At 44.0% G+C, this 24,482-nt stretch overlaps 1 protein-coding gene across 1 annotated transcript in view; it reads right to left on the reverse strand.

Annotated features, from left to right (window-relative positions):
• The window catches only part of LOC132780183 (RAS guanyl-releasing protein 4), a 44,791-nt gene extending 20,904 nt beyond the window's left edge, over nt 1-23,887 (reverse strand). The window contains exons 1-9 of the mRNA XM_067462259.1: nt 23,631-23,887; nt 13,291-13,493; nt 11,551-11,656; nt 10,223-10,285; nt 8,591-8,722; nt 6,261-6,414; nt 4,509-4,682; nt 4,263-4,379; nt 955-1,230 (exon numbers count right to left, since the gene is read on the reverse strand). Of these exons, the coding sequence (XP_067318360.1) occupies nt 955-1,230; nt 4,263-4,379; nt 4,509-4,682; nt 6,261-6,414; nt 8,591-8,722; nt 10,223-10,285; nt 11,551-11,656; nt 13,291-13,493; nt 23,631-23,653 (1,248 nt within the window). The 5' untranslated portion in view covers nt 23,654-23,887. The remainder of the gene's footprint in view (nt 1-954; nt 1,231-4,262; nt 4,380-4,508; nt 4,683-6,260; nt 6,415-8,590; nt 8,723-10,222; nt 10,286-11,550; nt 11,657-13,290; nt 13,494-23,630) is intronic.
• Nucleotides 23,888-24,482: the final 595 nt, after the last annotated feature.

The raw sequence follows: 24,482 nt of genomic DNA on the forward strand, positions 1-24,482 counted from the left end.
ACTTGGAAGGCGCTGAACAGACTGCGCTCTGGCACCACGAGATGCAGAGCCAACCTCAAGAAATGGGGCTACAAAGTTGAATCCACGACATGCACGTGCGGAGAAGAGCAAACCACTGACCACCTGCTGCAATGCAACCTGAGCCCTGCCACATGCACAATGGAGGACCTTCTTGCGGCAACACCAGAGGCACTCCCAAGTGGCCAGATACTGGTCAAAGGACATTTACTCAACTACCAAGTTTGCAAAATTTGTGGTTTTTTTATCTGTTTGTTTGGTTCTGTTAGAAATGTAATACAATGGTATGGTTGCTGATGACACGATAAATAAATAAATACTGTGCCATTGAATGTAATGCATATCACAAATTTCAAAATCCTGAAACCCAAAAAAGTATTTGCTCACTTGCCTAGATTCCAACAGACCTCACAACCTCTGAGAATGCCTGCCATAGATGTGTGCGAAACATCAGAAGAGAATGCTTCTGGAACATGGCCATAAAGCCCAGAAAACTCACAGCAACCCAGTGATTCTGGCCATAAATGTCTTTGACAACATAATTCTAAATCCCTTGTGAAAACTAGGATTCCATAGGATTTAAGGATATCATGGAGTTATAATGGTGCAGTGGAAGGGCCCCCCAAAACATGAGCATGATATGAGATGCCTGCTAAGGATTTCACACAGTCAACACTGACCCATTGATGTTTGCCCATCCAGTTGCTATATCCACAATTCAGGGCATTTCATAGGTGAGCACTCTTCTTGTAGAGCAGGCATGGGCAAATTTTGGCCCTCCAAGTATTTTGGACTTCCACAATTTCTAATAGCCCGTGGAAGTTGAAGTCCAAAACACATGGAGGGCCGAAGTTTGCCCATGCCTGTTGTAGAGCATGCACCCCCAATCCCACCCTTGTGGTCCCTTCTCCTTTTCCATCAAAGAATCTTTCTCACAGTGAGCAGACGGATCAGATCCTTATTGGCTTGGAATGGCGGCTGGCTTTGCTGGAGCATCCTGAGTTCCCACGCCGGCTCAAACAGGCTCTGCAACTTGCTCAGGTTGAGTTGTCCACCTTCCACGCGATCCGGCATGGCTTCGTGCAACATGACCAGGTCCTTGAGGTGGACGCCCACAATGGGAATCTTGAAGCCGGAGCAATCGGCATATGCCCGTCGGTACGATCCGTAATTTCCACTCGACGAAAGCAACTCTGTCATTTCGGAGAGTGCCTGTGCAAGGAAAAGAGAAGCAAGCCTTATCTGAGAAGAGAGTACGGTTGGTATATGACAGGCATGGATGGATTTCACCTCATTCCTCAGATATAGGCCCCTTCTACAATGCCATATAAAATCCAGAACTGAATTACATGGCAGTTTAGACTCATAATCCAGTTCAAAACTGTCAGGTTTTACAATGTATTGTAATGTAATATAGCTGAGTCATGCACTGCTAATAGGCTTCTATTGGAAATGCTGAGTCATGCATTAACTGTATATAGAACTTCATTTGGGGAATGTGTTCTGGCCTAGTCCAGGTGATTGTGAATGATGCAATCCTGGGTCTGAGTTAAGTTAATGAGTTGGGAGTCAATCAGAGATTGCTATGTGTGATTGTATAGAATTGTATATAAGGAGGTCATGTAGAGTGTATACTCCCTCCTTGTGCTGTGATGCTGTTCATCGAAGGCTCTATGTAACTGATTAAAAGAACCTGTCTGCTAAGACAAGATATAACTGTGTGCTGTGGTAAGTTTGTAGTGTCATCTAGATTGGAGGGGAAAACAATAGCAAAACTGACAATGGCCAGGCATGTGCTCAAGTGTCTGTAAAAGAGTTCCAGAGTGACTGCAGTTTGTGCGAGCAGTTGACTGAAAATACTGTGCAGGAAGAAGCTACTGGAAAGCGCTGAAGTTGTGCAACTGATCTGCTGCTGAATTGTGAAATTAATCTCAACAGGTTATGGGCCCAGAACCAGAAAGCCGTCTCTGCCATTATGGTCTTCAGTGGTCTCTGCTGCAAGTCTTTGAGCTAGATTGTCTGTGTTTTGTCAGTGCATGAGGAGGGGTGTCAGGTTTTACAATGTACTGTAATGTAATATAGATGAGTCATGCACTGCTAATAGGCTTCTATTGGAATCCACAACAAAAACAGATATGGATCTCCTCTGATAATCTGGATTATATGGCAATGTAGAAGGGGCCATAGAGTTAGCAGGTCTCAGAGCCTGGACCCTCTTCTCCAGTCCTTAGTGTGAAGGGGATGAATCTCAGGGCAAAAGCACTGACTTCAGAAATAAATATAAATATATATATTCATGTATATGTCAACTTGGTATATAAATCAAGGGCATATTTTGCAGCCAAAATTACAGATTTTGATTTAACCCCTGAATAAGTCGAGAGTCATTCTGTAGAGATATGAAAGTACCAATGCTGCCTCAGGGATTTTGTTCTTTTTTAGGGTCATTTTCTGGGATGGGCTGATTTCTTTCCTTTCAACACTCTAATTGAGATTGAAGGTAACCCCCTCACCCACCCACCCCCAGGACTCTTCAAAAGATGGTTCAAAATCAGGGAATTCATAGTTTTGCCAAGGACACCAGGCTGAAATGATCCCGTAATCCCCTATCTCTCCCACATGTGGGAATCTAAGGCTTTTTCCATGGCCCAACTATTATGAACTTTCCCCCACTTTCATAAACTTTATGGAACTTAAATCAACTTTTAAAGGACTTTGGAACTCTTGGGAACCCTCTTGCCAAAACCCTATGAATTCATATGATTTTCACCAATCTTTATGGATTTTTGATGAACTTTGGAGGGATGGAGGGCTGACATGGTTCCCCTTTGACTTTGCATGATCTATCCCTCATGAATTTCTTGTATGTCCCCCTTCCCCATATCATTATATGTGAGTGTGTCTATATTTTGAAAAATGAAGGAAAAGCCTCTGTTTCATAAGACCAGCAACTCTCGTGGCTCAGGAAGTCCTTCCATGACCCCTGAGTTGGTAATCCCTTAACAAAAGGTTTCACCAAGCCCATTTGCATGGACAATAAATAAATGGCTCTGATCAAAACCAGGCCTCGGAGGGCAAGGCCAGACCACCTGGAGTGATAGGATCAATGGGCATTTTAATCGCCCAACACAAAAGGCATCTTGCTGACTGCGAGGAACCAGGAAGTTCGCTACAGCCTCTCCATTGTGTCAATCCTAAACAGCCTCTAGGGGCTAGACCAAAAAAGTGAATTCAAGAAGTCAAACAATAACCCTGGCTAGGCTTGAGAGCCTAAAGGTCATCGCCCAGCCATTTAGCAAACACTGGTCATCTTAATCCAGTCAACTAGACATTTCTTCATTGTCTCCCTGTTGCCCACCTCCCTTCCACCTCATTGCCTGAGAGGCCAAAGCAGGGCTCAGGCCACCATTGGCTCTCCTGCTGGCTTGCTGACATCACAGCCAATCATAACAATGCCAGCTCAGAAGGGGGGGGAGGGGGGCATGGGAACTTTTGAATCTGAATGCTATAAATATTGTATCTTTTTGCACAGAGGGCATGTTGATTTTGTTGGCAGATTACTGCAATCGTCATCCTTTCCAGCTGGAATGAAATTAAAAAAAAAAACCCTCGATGGCTTTCTCTTCAACTTAGTGAGATTTATTCTGTAATATTGGCTACTCTTTCTCACCAGGCAACCCACAATGGCTTGGGCCTATCCACAGCCATTCTAAATTGCTCGACAACGTAATCAGAGAAGGGTATGGTTCTTTATTGATAAGATTCAAGGTACAGTACTCACATTGACCAGTGAAAAAGTCAACCCAGTTTTCTTGAGTTGATTTTTGACTAGACTTCTACATGTGTCTTTAGGGTAATTGTGTGCATATGTATTTCCAGTTTGTTAGATCTGTGTGAGTGTATTTTTGGTTCGTTTATTTAAATGGTATATTCTGTACAACTGTGATTGAGGCTTAACCTCTTTTCTAAATTATATCACTGGGACTGCCACTTGCAAAATCACCAGGAATCATTTCTAGGTGTCACATTTTTGGTATGGAATCCGGTGTAGTTCAATCTGGCAAAACTACCAAGGGAGCGAGACCTGGAGAAGTTTTCTAAATGGCTGCCAAAACAAACCCAAGTGTAATTTTGGCCATCAAATCTGGTGCTTTTGGGCAGCACAGTGTACAGTTGCCAAGAAGATAGCCCCCATCTCATAGCACTTTGGGGCTAAAGCTTCTCCCTCCTCACCAGTTCCTTACCTTTGTGACTTCAGACGGGAGGAGTGCATGCGTGTCCTTGAGCCGAGCTATGGCACTGTGGCAGAGTCCTCCCACGATTGCCATCAGGGTGCTGAAATTCTGCAATTGTCTTAATTTCTGCAATGGAATTGGGGAAAAGACAGAAAGGGGTAAAACAGGAGATCCTGGTTAACTCAGTTCCCACCTCCATCCACTACTTTACATTTCTCTTCCAGGAAAGTTGTTTGCTGCAATTGGCAACCTTACCTGCGTAACACGGATGAACTTGGTGAAGACTTCGGCTCGCTGTTGGGGTGTGGGCCTGTTGAGGACCATGACCATCACCCACTGAGAGATGCTGTTGCATAAGGTGATAGCACGCTCTAGCGCTGGACTGCCCCGCACTGACCCACAAAGTACGTAATTCCGGAAGTCCAGGTACTGACCAATATAAGAATAATACAATAAAAATAATGTTCTACTGGATCAGGCCACTCTAAATGCTTTCACACATCTTTGTCCATTCCAAGTAGATGGCTAGATTTTGGACATTTGATAATGGAATGTACCATTTAATGGTTGTGTAATACAGGGAATTTTAGCACGTGCTGCTTATCATTCAACCAAATAGCAAGCAAAATCCATTGAAATTCCTTCTTCTATACCAGGGCTTCTTAAACATTTCCCCTTGGGACAATTTTTGGCCCCCAGAATTTTTATTTGTGTGTGTGTGTGTGTGTGTGTGTGTGTGTGTGTGTGTGTATATATATATATACACTGTTTGTTTTGAGTGACATCATAACTCAAAATCCGCTGGACAAATTGCCACCAAATTTAGCCACAAGAAACCTACTAAACCAAGGAGTGGCCATCACTCAAAGTGTTGTCACTTGGGAGTTGTTGTTGCTGGGATTTATAGTTAACCTACACTCAAAGAGCATTCTGAACTCCACCAACGATGGAATTGAACCAAACGTGGCACACAGGACTCCCATGACCAATAGAAAACACTATAAGGGTTTGGTGGGAATTGACCTTGAGTTTGGGAGTTGTAGTTCACCTACAACCAAAGAGCATTCTGAAACCCACGAATGACAGAATTGGAGCAAACTTCCCATACAGAACAAATTGCCACCAAATTTGGCAACAAGACACCTACTAACCCAAGGAGTGACCATCACTCAAAAAATTGATTTTGTCATTTGGGAGTTGTAGTTGGTGGGATTTATAGTTCACCTACAATCAAAGAGCATTCTGAATCCCACCAACAATGGAATTGAACCAAACTTGGCACACAGTTCTCCCATGACCAACAGAAAATACTGGAAGGGTTTGGTGGGCAGTGTCCTTTGGTTTTGGAGTTGTAGTTCACCTACATCCAGAGATCACTGTGGACTCAAACAATGATGGATCTGGAGTAAACTTTACATGAATACTCAATATGCCCAAATGTGAACACTGGTGGAGTTTGGGGAAAATAGAATCTTGACATTTGGGAGTTGTAGTTGCTGGGATTCACAGTTCACCTACAATCAATGAGCATTCTGAACCTCACGAACGACAGAATCGGGGCAAACTTCCCACACAGAATCCCCATGACCAACAGAAAATACTTAAGGCCATCCAATCCAACTCCCTTCATCAATGCAAGAAAATGTAATCAAAGCCCTTCTGACAAAGAGCCATCCAGCCATAGATATAGATAGATTCACACACAGAGAGAGATATAGTATCATAGATTTGAAAGGGACCCCTAAAGAAGAACAATGATATGTCGCATGTTCCAGAGTAGGCAAACCAGACAATCTCCACATCAACACTGACAAAGAAACAGCAAGAAATACTGTTTACCCACAAGCATAAATAAATTACATATATTAGAAACCAACACTTTCTCATTACTTTCCAGATCATCAGACTGGGCCACAGAAATGCGTGGCAGGGGACGGCTAGAACAATATACTTTAAAAACAAGGTGAATACATGTACATATGAGCCTGAGGTTTGGGCAGTTCATACCGAGAGGTGGCAGAAGGCCTTGAATTCCAGGTAGCTGAGGTGGCTGGCTAGCTCATCTGCATCAAGGTGGTCAAAAAGCAGCGAAACTTTCCGTTTCTTGCCACAACCGGGGCTGCTTTGGCAACTGAGAGAATGGTCCCACGTCTGGGTTACTCTGGAGGGAAAGAGTCAGAAAGCTAGGACATGTGCTGGACTTGAAAATCCCTTTGCATGCACATTAGAACCTTTGTCTGCCAGAAGGTTCCTGGGAAACATGGTAGATGTGTTAGCAAAGTAAGTGTACATGGGGGGTATGGGTATGTGGAGACACTAAACAACCAACAGACAGATTCCATTTATAGCTCTGGTATAAAAAGAGGATTTTAAGGAAAAGGACAAATCAAGAGTTAAGACCCTTCAACCGATGAGAAATAGTGTTTTACAATTAAGAGAAGAATTAGAGCTACAGCCCCACAGTCTTTCACATTTAGTAAACGAAACACAGAAAAACTGGGGATTAAAAATTACTAGCTCTAGAGGAGGCATGGGTAAACTTGGGCCCTCCAGGTGTTTTGGATTTCAACTCCCACAATTCCTGACAGCTGGAAGGAGGAAGGGAGAAGGAAGGAGAGAGAGAGAAGGAAGGAGGAAGGGAGAGAAAGAAGGAGAGAGAGAGAGAAGGAAGGAGGAAGGGAGAAGGAAGGAGGAAGGGAGAGAAAGAAGGAGAGAGAGAGAAGGAAGGAGGAAGGGAGAGAAGGAGAGAGAGAGAAGGAAGGAGGAAGAAGGAAGGAGGGAGAGAGAAGGAAGGAGAGAGAGAGAAGGAAGAAGAGAGAGAGAAGGAAGGAGGAAGGAAGGAGGAAGGGAGAGAAGAAAGGTGAGAGAGAGAGAAAGAAGGAGGAAGGGAGAGAGGGGGGAAGGGAGAAGGAAAGAGGAAGGGAGAAGGAAGGAGGGAGAGAGAAGGAGGGAGAGAGAAGGAAGGAGGGAGAGAGAAGGAAGGAGGAAGGGAGAGAAGGAAGGAGAGAGAGAGAAGGAAGGAGGAAGGGAGAGAAGGAAGGAGAGAAAGAGGGGGAAGGGAGAAGGAAGGAGGGAGAGAAAGAGAAGGAAGGGGGAGAAGGAAGGAGAAAGAGAGAAGGAAGGAGAGAGAGAGATAAGGAAGGAGGAAGGGAGAGAAGGAAGGAGAGAGAGGGGGGAAGGGAGAAGGAAGGAGGGAGAGAAAGAGAAGGAAGGGAGAGAAGGAAGGAGAAAGAGAGAAGGAAGGAGAGAGAGAGAAGGAATGGAGAGAAGAAAGGAGAGAGAGGGGGAAGGGAGAAGGAAGGAGGGAGAGAAAGAGAAGGAAGGAGAAAGAGAGAAGGAAGGAGGAAGGGAGAGAAGGAGAGAGAGAGAAGGAAGGAGGAAGGGAGAAGGAAGGAGGGAGAGAGAAGGAAGGAGGGAGAGGGAAGGAAGGAGGAAGGGAGAGAAGGAAGGAGAGAGAGAAGGAAGGAGGAAGGGAGAGAAGGAAGGAGAGAGAGGGGGGGAAGGGAGAAGGAAGGAGGGAGAGAAAGAGAAGGAAGAGAGAGAAGGAAGGAGAAAGAGAGAAGGAAGGAGGAAAGGAGAGAAGGAAGGAGAGAGAAGGTAGGAGGAAGGGAGAAGGAAGGAGGGAGATAGAAGGAAGGAGAGAGAAGGAAGAAGGAAGGGAGAGAAGGAAGGGAGAAGGATAGAGGGAGAGAGAAGGAAGGAGGAAGGGAGAAGGAAGGAGGGATATGGAAAAAAGAGATAGAGCAGCACTGTGCCCCGAAAAACACACCTCTTTCACCCATCTGGTCCACCCTTGTATCCTGTTACCATACCTCCTTCTCTGCCTCTCAGATCTCGCTCCTGAAGATTGCAATGAAGTGGCGCAGGGGCGCACATGCGAGATCTGAGAGGCAAAGAAGGAAGTATGGTAATAGGAAAATTACCATACTGAAATCAAATCTGATGTTTTTAAAAATTTTATTTGGTTTACTTTGGAAGAGGGGTAACCTTATACGGCGAGTATATCCCAAACTCTATATTTTAACTGGAAAAGTTGGGGGTCGTCTTGTATACACAGCCAAAAAATACAGTAATTTGCAAATAGTTGCAGGCAGGCAAAATTAACCTGCTTCCCCATGTTGAGCCTTCTCCCACCTTGAAAACAGTTCTGGAAAGGCTTTAATTAAGGTCTTTCTCCTCTTTCGTCACCCCATTTTAGGATTACAACCTGGAAGATTTATGGGAGGGGAACAAAATCAATGTCTAGAATGAACTTCTAGCATCCAGACGAGGAAAGTGATCCAAAACTAATATTCTCTAGGTCAGTATTTTGTGAACCAAAAAGAAATCAGACTCACACGGTGGATGTGTCAAGCAGATTGCAGCATTCCTTATGGCCTTCTTTCTTCACCACTTCCAAAATCTCAGCAATAGCCTCTTCTAAATGCGGATCCAGATGGAAGGCCTCGGGATATTTAATGAGCCAATACCTGAAGCCAGAGGCAGAGATTAAGCCTGAGATCATGACGACTGTCACAACTCGGTAGGGACAATCCTGATCTTCCTCTGCCACCCCACTTTTCCATCTGCACTCAGAGACATAGAAGACCTTTTATATTCCCAACAGGCATGTATTTGAATGTGATGGGATGGACAGAACATTCCTCGAGTCCTTTACACAAATGATAAATCATTTTCATACCTGAGAATGAACAATTCTCTCACACCAGAAGCGACTTGCAGTTTCTCAAGTCGCTCCTGACACGACAAAAATAATATTACAATATAATGGTATAGTACAATGTAGTACTATATAATACTGATATTGTAGTATGCGAATAATATAATATATTGTATGTATATGTATCTTGTAAGCCGCTCTGAGTCCCCTTTCGGGGTGAGAAGGGCGGCATATAAATGTCATAAATAAATAAATAAATATTTATATTCCGTCCTTCTCACCCTGCAGGGGACTCATACATATACATGGTAAACATTCAATGTCATAGACACACAACATATATAGACAGATACACAGAGGCTATTTAACATTCCAGCTTTTTCATGAGGGTATTCTGGCCACCAGGGGAGCTGTTGCTTCACCGTCCATTTGTGACACTGATGAAATACTTCCTCATTATTTGCATGCTTGCTAGAGATTTTTATGGTGTCGTAAATTAGCCTCCCCACATAAGCAGTATCTAAATTTTCTACTTGACAGATGGATTGTGGCGCAGCTGGCTGAGTGTCAGCTGAATTAAGATCACTCTGACCAAAAGGTCATGAGTTCGAAGCCAGCCCGGGTTGGAGTGGGTTTCCAACCAATTGTGTAGCCTGTTGTTGACCTTTGCAATCCGAAAGACAGTTGCATCTGTCAAGTAGGAAAATAAGGTACCACCTTAAAGTGTGGGGAGGCTATATTAACTAATTTATGAGGCTATAAAAAAGACTCCAGCAAAAGCATGCGGAGAATGCGGAAGTACTTCATCAGTGTCACAAATGGACGGTGAAGTGACAGCTCCCCTGGTGGCCAGAAGGTGGAATGTTAAATAGCCTCTGAGTGTCTGTCTATATATGTTGTGTGTCTATATATGTTGGCATTGAATGTTTGCCATATATGTGTACACTGTAATCCGCCCTGAGTCCCCTGCGGGGTGAGAAGGGCGGAATATAAAAGCTGTAAATAAATAAATAAATAAATAATAAACTGTCTTTTGGGCTGCAAAGGTCGACAGCAAGCTACACAAATTGGTTGGAAGCTCGCTCCGACCCGGGCTGGCTTTGAACTCATGACCTTTTGGTCAGTAGAGGTCTTAATGCAGCTGACTCCCAGCCAGCTGCGCCACAGTCCCGGTGCTAATCTTGGGGAAGATGTAGCTGGTGCTCAAAAACATACCCAGCCTACATACCATACGCTGCACTTTGCCCACCCCTGCATTTTTACAGAAATGTTGGGGAGAAAAAGGGAATTATGGTGAAATAATTCTGACCGGATGAAGTGGCAGATCCTCAGCTGGCGTGCCTGCAGCTTCTCCTTGGATGCTTTTTGGTATGTAGCAAGTTGAGTTAAGAGTTATTTCAAATTTTTGAGCAAAACAAACAACCCACATGCTTACCGCAATCTCCTTTCCTCTGCTCCCTCAAGAGTTACTAGTAACTGCTCTAAATAATCTCCTTTTCTCCTTCAAACGTTACCAGTAACTAAACTCTATATCAGAGCTGGGAATCAAGTGGCCCTCCAGATGTTTTGATGCTTCCTCATTACTGATCATGCTGACTGGTGTTGCTGGGATTTGCAGTCCAGCAACACTTGGAAGGCTACATTATTCCATTACTCCATCCCAACTGAGTGTCAACGTTCTATGGTTACTGTCTTACTAAATAAAGCTGACACTAATTTTTAATGGAATTTTGTCCCTGAATCCTTCTTTTTTAAGGACTATCCCAGTTATGCAAATGCTTATAAGCCTGCAAAACGTGGAGTGTCTACAGAAGTCACATGCAACTTCTGGAACGATTCCATCAGCGCTGCCTCCGGAAAATCCTGCAAATCTCTTGGGAAGGCAGGCGGACAAATGTCAGTGTGCTGGAAGAAGCAAAGACCACCAGCATTGAAGTGATGGTCCTCTGCCATCAACTCGGCTGGACCAGCCACGTTCTCTGGATGCCCGACCACCGTCTCCCAAAGCAGTTGCTCTACTCCAAACTCAAGAACGGAAAACTGAATGTTGGTGGGCAGGAAAAGAGATTTAAAGATGGGCTCAAAGGCAACCTTAAAAACTCTGGCATAGACACTGAGAACTAGGAAGCCCTTGAGCACTCCAGCTGGAGGTCAGCTGTGACCAGCAGTGCTGCCGAATTTGAAGAGGCACGAAAGAGAGAAACGTGCCAAGAGGAAGGCGCGTCAAGCCAACCCCGACCAAGAGCGCCTTCCACTTGGAAACCAATGCCCTCATTGCGGGAGAAGATGCAGGTCAAGAATAGGGCTTCACAGCCACCTACGGATCCACAAGAATACTAATCCTGGAAGACTATCCTACTCGTCCAACGAGGGATCGCCTAAGTAAGTAAGTTATGCAAATCTTGGAATTCTCCAATGCATTCTGATCCTTTCCTCTTTCTTTCTCAGAAAGAGGAAAATGCAGAATTATAGCAGTTTGATGCCACTTTTTCTGTCCCATACATGCTTTGGGTTTATAGCTGGGTACAAAGTTAAGATCTCAGATTCAAAGATCTCAGATTCAAACGCCATGGCCCACAGCACTAAATGAGGTGTTTCCCCCAAAGCAATCCAGAGTTACCCGCTCCAAAAGGATATAACTTCAGGAGGTGCCGTGCGAGCTCTGCAGACGGGACCACCCAACTGTGGACTGTCAATGTCATGTTCACCGTGAAGTCGCTGGTGCACAGGTTCCCATCCAAATCTAGAGGAGGAGGGAAAGAGTTAAGCTGATTTTATTTGCAAGCAAAGGGGAAGTAGAACTGGACTGCAAAGTGGAAATGGAGAAGGCCTGTCAAAAGTAGAAAGTGGAAAGAAGAAGGCTTTCTGCTCTGGAGTCTGCACCAGTGGATTCAAATTACAAGAAAGTCAGTTCTGGTTAAATCTTAGGAAGAACCTCCTGACAGTAAGAGCTGTTTGACAGTAGACCACACTGTCTTGGATGGTGGAAACTCTCCTTTGTTGAAGATGTGTCACTAAAGGTGAGAACCTGTCAAGGAGACTAGCTATAGATTTCTCTACTGGCACAGAGTTGGACTAGATGACCCCAGGGTACCTTTGAAATCTATATAAATAAAAATGTAATGTTCGTTTGTGGGATTAACAGAACTCAAAAACCATTGGAAGAATTGACACCAAATTTGGACACAAGACACCTAACAACCCAATGTATGTCCTTCACTCAAAAAAATTGATTTTGTCATTTGGGAGTTGTAGTTGCTGGGATTTATAGTTCACCTACAATCAAAGAGCATTCTGAACCCCACCAACGATGGAATTGAACCAAACGTGGCACACAGTTCTCCCATGGCCAACAGAAAATACTGGAAGGGTTTGGTGGGTAGTGTCCTTTGGTTTTGGAGTTGTAGTTCACCTACATCCAGAGAGCATTGTGGACTCAAACAATGATGGATCTGAACCAAACTCTACACGAATATTCCATATGCCCAAATGTGAACACTGGTGGAGTTTGGGGAAAATATAATCTTGACATTTGGGAGTTGTAGTTGCTGGGATTTATAGTTCAATCACAGACCCCACCAATGATAGAATTGGGCCAAACCTCCCACACAGAACCCACATGTGGGCCACAGCAACGCGTGGCAGGGAATGGCTAGTCTATATAAATAAAAATGTAACATTAGTTTGTGGGATTAACATAACTCAAAAACCACTGGACAAATTGACACCAAATTTGACACAAGACACCTATCAGGCCAACAAGTGACCATCACTCATAAAAACACTGAAAAACACAGTGGAAGAGACTTAAAAAGCAAAAAAACCCAAACCCATTACAATGCATGCACAAAGCCATACACACACACACACACAAAACACAGACTGGGCCACAGTAACGCATGGCAGGGGACAGCTAGTGATTCTATAATTCTGTATTCTATGAAAGATACCCTATAGCATCTGGTATTCAAAAGCTAATTTTGCTTTCCCTTCCACCCTATATACCACACTGGCTCAAAGTTAACAGGTGGGATAGAGAAGGAATCATAAGATGGTCAGATATTAATATTAAGGACATTTAGGGAACATGTGCTATTCGGTCATTGTTGTACTTCTGCTCCTATTATCTTTGACCATTGGCTTTTCTATTTGTGTCTGATGAGTTGGAGAATTGCAACATCTGGGGGCCCCAAGTTGCCTATCACAGTTTTAAGGGGAAAGTGGTACTTAACAAAGCTTTCCCTATTCAATACCTGGATTAGTCCCAGGTTGATTTGAAAACAAGTCATGATAGCTAAGTCTTGATACCCAAAGGGCCCCAATCCCTTGGCTTCTACGACCACCAGCCCAATCCAGCCCTGGCCAGAGATAAATTACCAAAAGAGCGAAGGCACTTCTCAATCAGCTCCTCCAAAGTGCAGGACCGGTTCAGTTCTCCCAGGGTGAGGGAGGCTATGGCCTGATTGATTTCCCTGGGGTTAGGGCAAGTCATGCGCCGCCTGCTCTTCCTCCGGTAGATCTTGCCGGTGCCTGGGATGGTCCCGGTGTTGGTCATGCTGGGAGCCTCTGCCCGGGATTTCCTACAAAAGCATTCAACATTTCACAGGTGGTAAAATAGGATATATGTGGCAAAGCCACATCAGGGTGCATTTAGGCAAGAAGTGAGCAAAAGTTATTAATGAAGGCAAATACTACTATTGTGGGCAGAGAAACCTAGGTATTTACGCACATAGTTTAAGAGAGCTGGGAAAAACCTAAATGAGCATACTGTTGATAGCAAGTCTTTAGCCCACTTCTTCTATTTCCCTTACTGAACTGACTTTTGCAGTTTGAATCCAGTTTGCAGCAACTGAAATAAACCAAGGGGGAAAGCAGGAGGAGAAAAGAAACTGGATCATTTTAAAAGCAGGAGATCAAGTGCGATAGCAGATGATTAATGGGGATGGTCCTTGCCTAATTAGGCTAAACAGACCATTGGAAAAAGCTTTAGAGACAACGGGTTGTTGTAGGTTTTCCGGGCTGTATGACCATGTTCTAGAAGCATTCTCTCCTGACGTTTCGCCTGCATCTGTGGCAAGCATCCTCAGATGATGCTTGCCACTGAGGATGCTTTCCACAGATGCAGATCAAATGTCAGGAGAGAATGCATCTAGAAGATGGCCATACAGCCCGAAAAACACTGAGGATGCTTGCCACAGATGCAGGTGAAACGTCAGGAGAGAATGCTTCTAAAACATGGCCATACAACCCGAAAATCACTGAGGATGCTTGCCACAGATGCAGGTGAAACATAGGAGAGAATGCTTCTGGAACATGGCCATACAACCCGAAAATCACTGTGGATGCTTGTCACAGATGCAGGTGAAACATAGGAGAGAATGCTTCTAGAACATGGCCATACAGCCCGAAAAATGCTGAGGATGCGTGCCACCGATGCAGGTGAAACGTCAGGAGAGAATGCTTCTAGAACATGGCCATACAACCCGAAAAACACTGAGGATGCTTGCCACAGATGCAGGTGAAACGTCAGGAGAGTGCTTCTAGAACATGGCCATACAGCTCAAAAAACACTGAGAATGCTTGCCACGGATGCAGGTGAAATGTCAGGAGAGAATGCTTCTAGAACATGGCCATACAACCCGAAAATCACTGAGGATGCTTGCCACAGATGCAGGTGAAATGTCAGGAGAGAATGCTTCTAGAACATGGGCACACAACCCAAAAAACACTGAGGATGCTTGCCACAGATGCAGGTGAAATATCAGGAGAGAATGCTTCTAGAACTTGGCCATACAGCCCTAAAAACACTGAGGATGCTTGCCACAGAGGCAGGCGAAACGTCAGGAGAGAATGCTTCTAGAACATGGCCATACAGCCTGAAAAGCACTGAGGATGCTTGCCACAGATGCAGGCGAAACATCAGGAGAGAATGCTTCTAGGACATGGCCATATAGCCCAAAAAACCTACAACAATCCAGTGATTCCGGCCATGAAAGCCTTCGACAATACTTTAGAGACATCCATTACAACTATAGTATCCTGCATCGAAGGAAGCCGAGTACAAGGCTGGAAACATGGCAGGTGCTTCAGTGTAGGTAGGACACAGCCTTCTCTTGGGGGTGATGAAAAATGCAAAGAGCAAAATATGAGGGTGGAATGAAAAGTAATGCCTCCACCTTTGTAACTCCTCAACAGATGGCAGTACTGGTATGCGGCAGGTACTGGCTTGTTCAGTAGACTCTCCTCTACAGTTCCATTTTGATAGGAAGCCTTAGCATTGAATGGTTGTGTTGTTAAAGTGCGAAGTATGAAACCCTGTGCAGACGGTTGATCAATGCGACTTCAGCAACGTGTAGTCATTGAATTCTTGACAGCAGAAGGTGTCACCCTAAAGAAGATTCATCAGAGAATGCAAGCTGTTTATGGTGATTGTGTTGATGCGAGTACTGTGCTTTGTTGGGTGAGTAGTTTTAAAGATGTTGAAGCAACACCTTCTGCTGTCAAGAATTCAATGACTGCATGTTGCTTAAGTCGCATTGACCGACTGTCTGCACAGGGTTCCATACTTCACACTTTAACAACACAACTGTTCAATGCTAAGGCTTCCTGCCTAAATGGAACTGTAGAGGAGAGTCTACTGAACAAGCCAGTACCTGCCGCATACCAGTACAGCCATCTGTTGAGGAGTTACGAAAGTGGAGGCATTACTTTTCATTCAACCCTCGTACATTGAACAAACTGTCAAACTCATGCTTCATCGTGGATGTTAAAAGACATTTCAGGCATCAAACTTCTCAAGCAAAGTTCTATGCCTTTTGGCTCTCACTTATCTCCTTTGAGGTCAGCTTACTTCCTTTGCTGTAAACTCATATCGAAATGAAAAAGGTTTGTGCTCAGTTTATTCAGCAGAGTGGAAAAAGTGTGTGTGTGTAGGGTGGGTGGGGGGACTTGTCCTTCCCAAAAGACTCTGTCAAAAGCAAACTGCTGCAGCCTCTGTTAACTTATGAGTTCTTCATTAATAACTTCTGCCATCTTCACCTCACTCTGATGTTGCTTGGCCACACACGTTCCAATTTACATCTATGAAATATTAGAGTGTGGGTCTGGTGGCATCGGCAAGGAGAAATTAAACATTTTAGACATTTCCACTGATGTTTCGCTAATTAACGTCACTCAACCATTCCCCAAAACATAATTAAAACCTCATCACATAGGGACCTCATCACATGGATTTAGGTACTTCTTTATGGGAGTGATCCTGGACTCATCGCTGAGGTCTCAGCGGTGGCCGGGAGAGCTTTTGCACAGTTAAAACTTGTGCACCAGCTGCACCCGTACCTTGAGAAGTTTGACTTGACCACAGTGGTCCACGCTCTGGTTACATCCCATATAGATTTCTGCAACACTCTCTACGTGGGGTTGCCTCTGAAGACTGCCCGGAAGCTGCAATTAGTCCAGCGCTCGGTAGCCAGGCCACTGACAGGAGCTGGGTACAGGGAGCGCACAACTCCCTGGCTGCACCAGCTCCACTGGTTGCCAATAAGCTTCCGAGCACAATTCAAAGTTCTGGTTTTAACCTATAAATTCCTATATGGTTCTGGCCCAGTTTACCTGTCTGAACGTATTCTCCCCTATGAACTATCAAGGATGTTAAGATCTTCCACAGAGGCCCTGCTCTTGGTCCCACCACCTTTGCAAGCGTGTTTGGTGGGGACGAGAGACAGGACCTTCTCTGTGGTGGGCCCTCGACTATGGAACTCTCTCCCGAGTGAGATTAGATCTGCCCCCTCCCTGTTGTCCTTCAGGAGGCTAGTGAAATGCTGGTCATGGAACGAAGAATTCCCAGAATAATGGCTGAGACTGGTTACAGACCAAAGTGAGTGACCACATATGCGGACTGAGTTGAACATGATTTTACCTTGGCGATTTGGTATATATGTATTTTAATCTTGTATTGTTGTATGATGTTTTAACTTGTATTAGTAGCATTGAATCCTTGCTGTAAGCCGATCTGAGTCCTTCTACGGAGGTGAGAAGATCGGGATATAATTTTTTAAAATAAATAAATAATAAAAAATATGCGGGGAGACTAATTTAACTAATCTATGACACCATAAAAAAATCTCCAGCAACGTGCAAAAGAATGAGGAAGTACTCCATCCGTGTCACAAGTGGACAGTGAAGTGACAGCTCCCCCAGTGGTCGGAATAACCTCACGAAGCTGGAATGTTAAATAGCCTCTGTATGTCTGTTTATATATGTTGTGTGCAGAGGTGGCCTTAGGTAATTTTCAACAGTAAGCAAACAGTATTTTGGTGCCCCCCCCCCCCTCCAACCAATCACTGATATATATTTTCTGTTCCTCATGGGAGTTCCTTGTGCCATATTTGGTTCAATTCCATCATTGGTGGAGTTCAGAATGCTCTTTGATTGTAGGTGAACTATACATCCCAGTAACTACAACTTGCATATGTCAAGGTCTATTTCCCCCCAAGAGCACCTCAAGAGCGCCCCTGGGCAAAATCAACTCTACTGCAAAGGCATACTTTGCGTAATAGGTTGAGCCGCCCCTGGTTGTGTGTCTATGGCATTGAATGTTTGCCATGTATATGTGCATTGTGATCCGCCCTGAGTCCCCTGCGGGGTGAGAAGGGCAGAATATAAATACTGTAAATGAATAAATGAATAGATATTCCCCCCTGTTATTTGGGAGTTGTACTTTCTTCGTTGCAGCACGCTGGCAAAACGGAGTCCCACGGAGGCCATCCCATAATAATAATAATAATAATAATAATAATAATACTTTATTTGTACCCTGCTACCATCTCCCCAAGGGACTCGGTACGGCTTACATGAGGCCAAGCCCACAGCACATCAATAAACAAAGGCGACACAGCCACTTCTAGAGGCCACCCATGGGAATCCGTCTTGCCAGTGAGAGAAGACTCCATTTTCAAAAGTCTGGGCTCTGTGTGCCAAGTTTGGTATTGATCAGTCATTGGATGAGAGTCTCAGGGGACTGAGAAAATGAGTGAAGGTACTGCAAGTCCCATTATCCATAGCACATCCTCTCCCTAACCACACTGGAATGTTGAGTTGGCCATGGGGGCTCTCTGTGCCAAGTTCGGCCTTGATCTATCATTGCATGAGGATGGTGTTTTTGGGACTCCTGATTCTAGAAGGCAAGGAAAGTGAAGGGATGTGGGAAGAAGACTGGGAAAGGTCATGGGATGTCTGGCCATCCCTGAAGACGGACCTTGCCGGGAGAGAACGGGGTAAGATGATTTCCCCACTCTTCCCAACACTCTCCCCCACTTTCCCTGCATCCCTCCTGCATGTCTGATGAAGTCCACAGACTCTTCTGCATTTCCTCCATCTCCTTTCTGTACATCTGTAAATAAACCACAAATCCAGAAGCAATGTTCCTTCCTCTTGCTCAACTTCCTTCCATGCATATATATATATATATTGTGCAGTTGCACACATGCACACAAAGGGCATTGCAATGTATCAGCTTCTTTTTAAATACATTTTAACTGTACCCTCAACTCGCTTCTGACACGATAAATAAAATAAAAATTGGGGGTCACCACGACAGGAAAAACTGCATTAAGGGGTCGCGGCATTACGAAGGTTGAGAAACACTGGGCTAGACAAAAGAGCAGAAGTTACTACTGGGGAAATATGGGCAAAAATACACTTTGAAGCAGAAAACTTTTGGAACATTCTGTACTGAGTTTCCTCCTCTTCTCTCACTCCTTCTGAGTTGAATGCAAACAAACAAGGACATCTAATCACCTCTCAGCAAAAGTTTGCTCTAGGTGGTCAGTTGATACATTCACACCTAGCTCCAGCAGACAAGAGTCCTTTGTCTCACCCTGGTCATTCCACAGATATATAAACCCTTTTTCTTAGTTCCAACAGACCTCACTACCTCTGAGGATGCTTGCCATAGATGCAGGCGAAGCGTCAGGAGAGAATGCCTCTAGACCATGGCCATATAGCCCGAAAAAACCTACAACAACCCACTACTTCTACACTTTAAACTCAAGTAAACTGAGGCAAAAGGGGATAACGGGAAGAGGAAAGAGCACACTTCAAAATCAGTTGAAAAAGCGGAATGACAGAGAACTAACCAGGGCTTAGAGAAGAGAATGATGCTGGGGAAAATAGAAGGAAAAAGGAAGAGGGGCCGACCAAGGGCAAGATGGATGGATGGCATCCTTGAAATGACTGGATTCACCTTGAAGGAGCTGGGGGTAGTGGCAGCCGACAGGGAGCTCTGGCGTGAGCTGGTTCATGAGGTCACAAAGTGTCGGAAGCAACTGAACGAATGAACAACAACAAACAACTAGGACTCTCTGCCACATTGGAGGGTATATATGACCAAACTGAAGCCAAAAGGGGAGTCTAATCTTTTTTAGGACCATCCTTTCTGGGACACTTGGATTGTATGTTAAACCAAAGCTTAGGAAAAAACATCCATTTTTGAATTAAACCCTTCACAATCTCCCAGCAATTACCAGTATTATATTGAGAAAGAAAAACTTTTGCAAGTTGTACTTGAAAAGTATTCAGTATAATGCTGACCTCACACAAACTCACTTTTCTTTGACATCGACAGAATGAGGCAACTGGAGACTTTATTATTGCAAAAAATTAAAAAAAGGACTCCTAGTCATACAAAGTTGTCCTTAGTTCTTCTGAATTCAGGGTTGGGCACTTCAAATATGCAGAGTCTTTGGTTGCAAAACTCTCCCTTTGTCAGATTTGACAGCCTTGCGTCTCTCGGCGCAGAAGTGACCTTTGCCAAGGGACACAAGAAATGGAAATGTGCCACCTACGCAGGGCCATTGTTCCGCATCTCAACTAAAGGCAGTAAAGGAAGCGTGTGGAAGTTGACAGTATCCCAGCATTCAGGCGTCACCTTTGCATCTTGAGGAGCGTGATAGACATCCAACAATAGCTCTCTCTCTCTTTCAAAGACATACGTGGGGAAGGAGAAGCAAACCCCTTTCAACTGTCTCAATTTGACAGGGACTGTCCCAATTAATACTCTTGGATGGCATCCTTGAAGTCTGACCACCATGTCAGACTACACAGAGAAGCCATTGAAATCCACAAACATGTGGACAATTTCAACAGAAAGGAAGAAACCATGAAAATGAACAAAATCTGGCTACCAGTATTAAAAAATCCTAAAATTGCAACAGCAAAAACAGCAGAGAGAAAAACAGGCAGGGACATCTAATCACCTTTCAAGAAGAGTTTGCTCCAGGCACAGTCAGCCCATTGTATGCTAATCAAGGTGGTCAGTTGAAAGATTCACACCTAGCCCAACTTACAAAAGCCCTTTGTCTCACCCAGGTCATTCCACAGATATATAAACCCCTTTTTTCCCAGTTCCAGCAGACCTCACCTCTGAGGATGCTTGCCATAGATGCAAGGCGAAACGTCAGGAGAAATGCCTCTAGAACATGGCCATATAGCCCTAAAAAACCCACAAGAACTGAGAATACTCTTGTTATTCCACTGTGTGTGCTGCATCTAACATGTTCCAGTTTTTCCGTCATGGTCCCTGTGAATCGCACATATAGCAGAAAGTACCATATGTGCGAATTCACAGATGACCACTCGGAGAAACACAGTTACAGGTAAGCATCTACTTCTCCGTTGTGGTCCCTGTGAATTCGCACAAATGGTACTTTCTGCCATATGTGCAATATCACAGGTGACCACTCGGAGAAACACGGTTACAGGTAAGCACCTACTTCTCCGTTGTGGTTCCTGTGAATTCGCACATATGGTACTTTCTGCTATATGTATGAATTCACAGGTGACCACTCGGAGAAACACGGTTACAGGTAAGCATCTACTTCTCCGTTGTGGTCCCTGTGAATTCGCACATATGGTACTTTCTGCCATATGTGCAAATTCATAGGTGACCACTCGGAGAAACACGGTTACAGGTAAGCATATACTTCTCCGTTGTGGTCCCTGTGAATTCGCACATATAGTACTTTCTGCCATATGTGCGATTCACAGGTGACCACTCAAAGAAACACGGCTACAGGTAAGCATCTCCGTTGTGGTCTCTGTGAATTCGCACATATGGTACTTTCTGCCATATGTGCAAATTCACAGGTGACCACTCGGAGAAACATGGTTACAGGTAGGCATCTACTTCTCCGTTGTGGTCCCTGTGAATTCGCACATATGGTACTTTCTGGGTTTCTGCCATATGTGCAAATTCACAGGTGACCACTCGGAGAAACATGGTTACAGGTAAGCATCTACTTCTCCGTTGTAGTCCCTGTGAATTCGCACATATGGTATTTTCTGCCATACATGCAAATTCACAGGTAAACACACGGAGAAACACGGTTACAGATAAATAACCTATACTTTTCACTCCTCCTCTGAGTTTTCCCTCAGCTTATTTCTATTGTTGTAAACAGAAGCAAAAATAGTTTGCAGTCATTTAAGGAGAGGAATCCACCTTTTCCAGGAGGCTCAGGCAAAAGCAAATTGCTGCTGCCTTTCCAGTGTATATCAACACTGCAAAATTCATGCATTTTGACATCATTTTAACTGCCATGACTCAAAGCTATGGAATCATGAGAATTTGTAATGTTTAGCATTTGGGTGCCTCACCAAACTACAAATCCCAACATTTATTTATTTATTTACGACATTCACTTCACTTTATTTCTTAATTAGTCGCTCTCCACCAAAGTGCTCTGAGCGACTTACAATCTAAAATAGCATTTCACAATATAAAAACATTCAACATAAAAACATTCAGCAGTGACTATTTGGCAAATTAGATCTGATTACTTAAATGCACAACCAAACAGCCACGTCTTGAGTGCCTTTACAAAAGGTCGCAATTTCGACATTGCTCTAATGTATGGAGGCAATGAGTTCCACAGAATTGGAGCATAGGTCGAAAAAGCTCTACGCCTTGTAGCTTCCAGGTGTACCTCCCTCTCTAGGGCCCGGTATGTATAGGAGATTTTCCTGGGTGGATCAAGGTGACCACGGATGGAGAAAAGGAATGAGGCAGTCCCTAAGATAGAAAGGTCCTTGGCCATTTTGAGCTCTAAATGTCAGGATCAGTATCTTGTAAGAGATCCGATGTTCTATTGGTAGCCGGTGCAGTTGTTGCAGGTGTTGTTCTCACCCCAAAGGGGACTCAGAGTGGCTTACAAGATATACACACACACACACACACACACACACACACACACATATATATATACACAATATATTATATTATTAGCATAGTACAATATCCGTATTAAATATTACTATATTGTACTATACCATTATATTGTAATATTATTAGTAATATTACATGTAATATAAATATATAATTATAATATCATATTATTATTAGTATAGTACTGCATTACATTATAATATTATAAATATTATATGCATATAAGGTAAAGGTGAAGGTTTTCCCCTGACATTAAGCCCAGTCGTGTCCGACTCTGGGGGTTGGTGCTCATCCCCATTTCTAAGCTAAAGAGCCAGCATTGTTCGTAGACACCTCCAAGGTCATGTGGCCGGCATGACGGCATGAAGTGCCGTTACCTTCCTGCCGGAGTAGTACCTATTTATCTACTCACACTTTCATGTTTTCGAACTGCTAGGTTGGCAGAAGCTGGGGCTGACAGCGGAAGCTCACACAGCTCCCCGGATTCAAACCTGCGACGTTTTGGTCAACAAACTCAGCATCTCAGCACTTTAACCCACTGCACTACCGGGGGCTCCCATTATATGCATATACAATATATTGTATTACAATACTAGACGTCCCCTCCCATGTGTTGCTGTGGCCCACATTGGGGGTTCTGTGTGGGAGGTTTGGCCCAATTCTATCGTTGTTGGGGTTCAGATTGCTCTGTGATTGTAGGTGAGCTATAAATCCCAGCAACTACAACTCCCAAATGTCAAGGTTCTGTTTTCCCCAAACTCCACCAGTGTTTACATTTGAGCATATTGAGTATTCGTATAGAGTTTGGTCCAGATCCATCATTGTTTGAGTCCACAGTGCTCTCTGGATGTAGGTGAACTACAACTCCAAAACCAAAGGACACTGCACACCAAACCCTTCCAGTATTTTCTGTTGGTCATGGGAGAACTGTGTGCCAAGTTTGCTTCAATACCATCGTTGGTGGTGCTCAGAATGCTCTTTGATTGTAGCTGAACTATAAATCCCAGCAACTACAACTCCCAAATGACAAAATCATTTTTTTGAGTGAAGGACATCCATTGGGTTGTTAGGTGTCTTGTGTCCAAATTTGGTGTCAATTCGTCCAGTGGTTTTTGAGTTCTGTTAATCCCACAAACGAACATTACATTTTTATTGATATAGATTATACAGTATTACAATATGCAATAGCATTGAGCCATGGCAGTTAAATTGGTGTCAAACCGCATTAATTCTAAAATGTAGATGCACCTTCTGTCTTTTTCTGCTCCTTAATAACCATTGCCATCCTCAAAACACACACTGATGTTGCTTGGCCACACCTGTCCCAATTTTAACCTGTGAAATCTAGTGCTTTCCTATATTGCAACAGAGGGGAAAACTCAAACAAAACATAAATAAAGTCCCCTGATTCATAAAGATGTCAAACTGGGTGAACAAACACCAGCAAAATCCCCAAGACATTCAAGAAAAGGAAGAGTTGAGAAGTTCTGCTTACCGCTTGCTCTCTCTCCGAATCATCGCTTCCCCGAATTGAGAGTCTCCACTTTGCTTCTTTTGGGTGGGATTGTCCTCTGTGGTCCTTCCAGCTCCTTTAGTTCCAATGGTTCTGTTGCTGGGTCTGGTTTTTGCTCCTGGCACCACCTGAATCCATGCAAAAGCCAACCTGTATGCAGCGCAGCACAACACAGCCTCTGTGAACCAGCTGAGTCAAAACGGGTGGGTCATATGCTGATGTGTGGTTAAAAGGAACTGGGTTATGCGTGAGGTGTGTGTGTGGACTTGTGTGTCAGGAAGAGATTGTTGGGTTTTTATTTCAAAAGGCAGAACTGACTTCTGACCAAGATTCCATTGCCATTGGAAGTCTTTATTTTTTCATCCTCAGGATTTGGATGTCTTGGACCAGAGTTTCTCAAACTGTGCTTCTCCAGATGTTTTGGACTTCTGCTCTCACAATTCCTAACAGCTGGTAAGCTGGCTGGGATTTCTGGGAGCGGGTATCCAAAAGACCTGGAGGAGCACAGTTTGAGAAATACTATCTTGGCAGACATCAATTCAACAGGTGAAGTTTTCCCATTCTTTGGTAGTAATAGTCCTGCTTAAACCTCTATCCTCAAATATTTTCAGCTGCTTTCAAGATGCCCCAGTTTTACTCTTCCACTTCCTCCTTTTGTCTTCAGCTTACGACAATTGCAGCAAATCAAGTTCAATGTGCAAAAGTAATTTGTGCTCAGTTCAGTTTGTTGTTTATTCGTTCAGTCGCTTCTGAGTCTTTGTGACTTCATAGACCAGAACCAAATATGATTGACAACTGGAAACTAGAGGGAGAAAATGTGGAGGCTGTGACAGA

Source organism: Anolis sagrei, chromosome Y (genome assembly GCF_037176765.1).
Source record: "Anolis sagrei isolate rAnoSag1 chromosome Y, rAnoSag1.mat, whole genome shotgun sequence".
Taxonomy (NCBI): Eukaryota; Metazoa; Chordata; class Lepidosauria; order Squamata; family Dactyloidae; genus Anolis; species Anolis sagrei.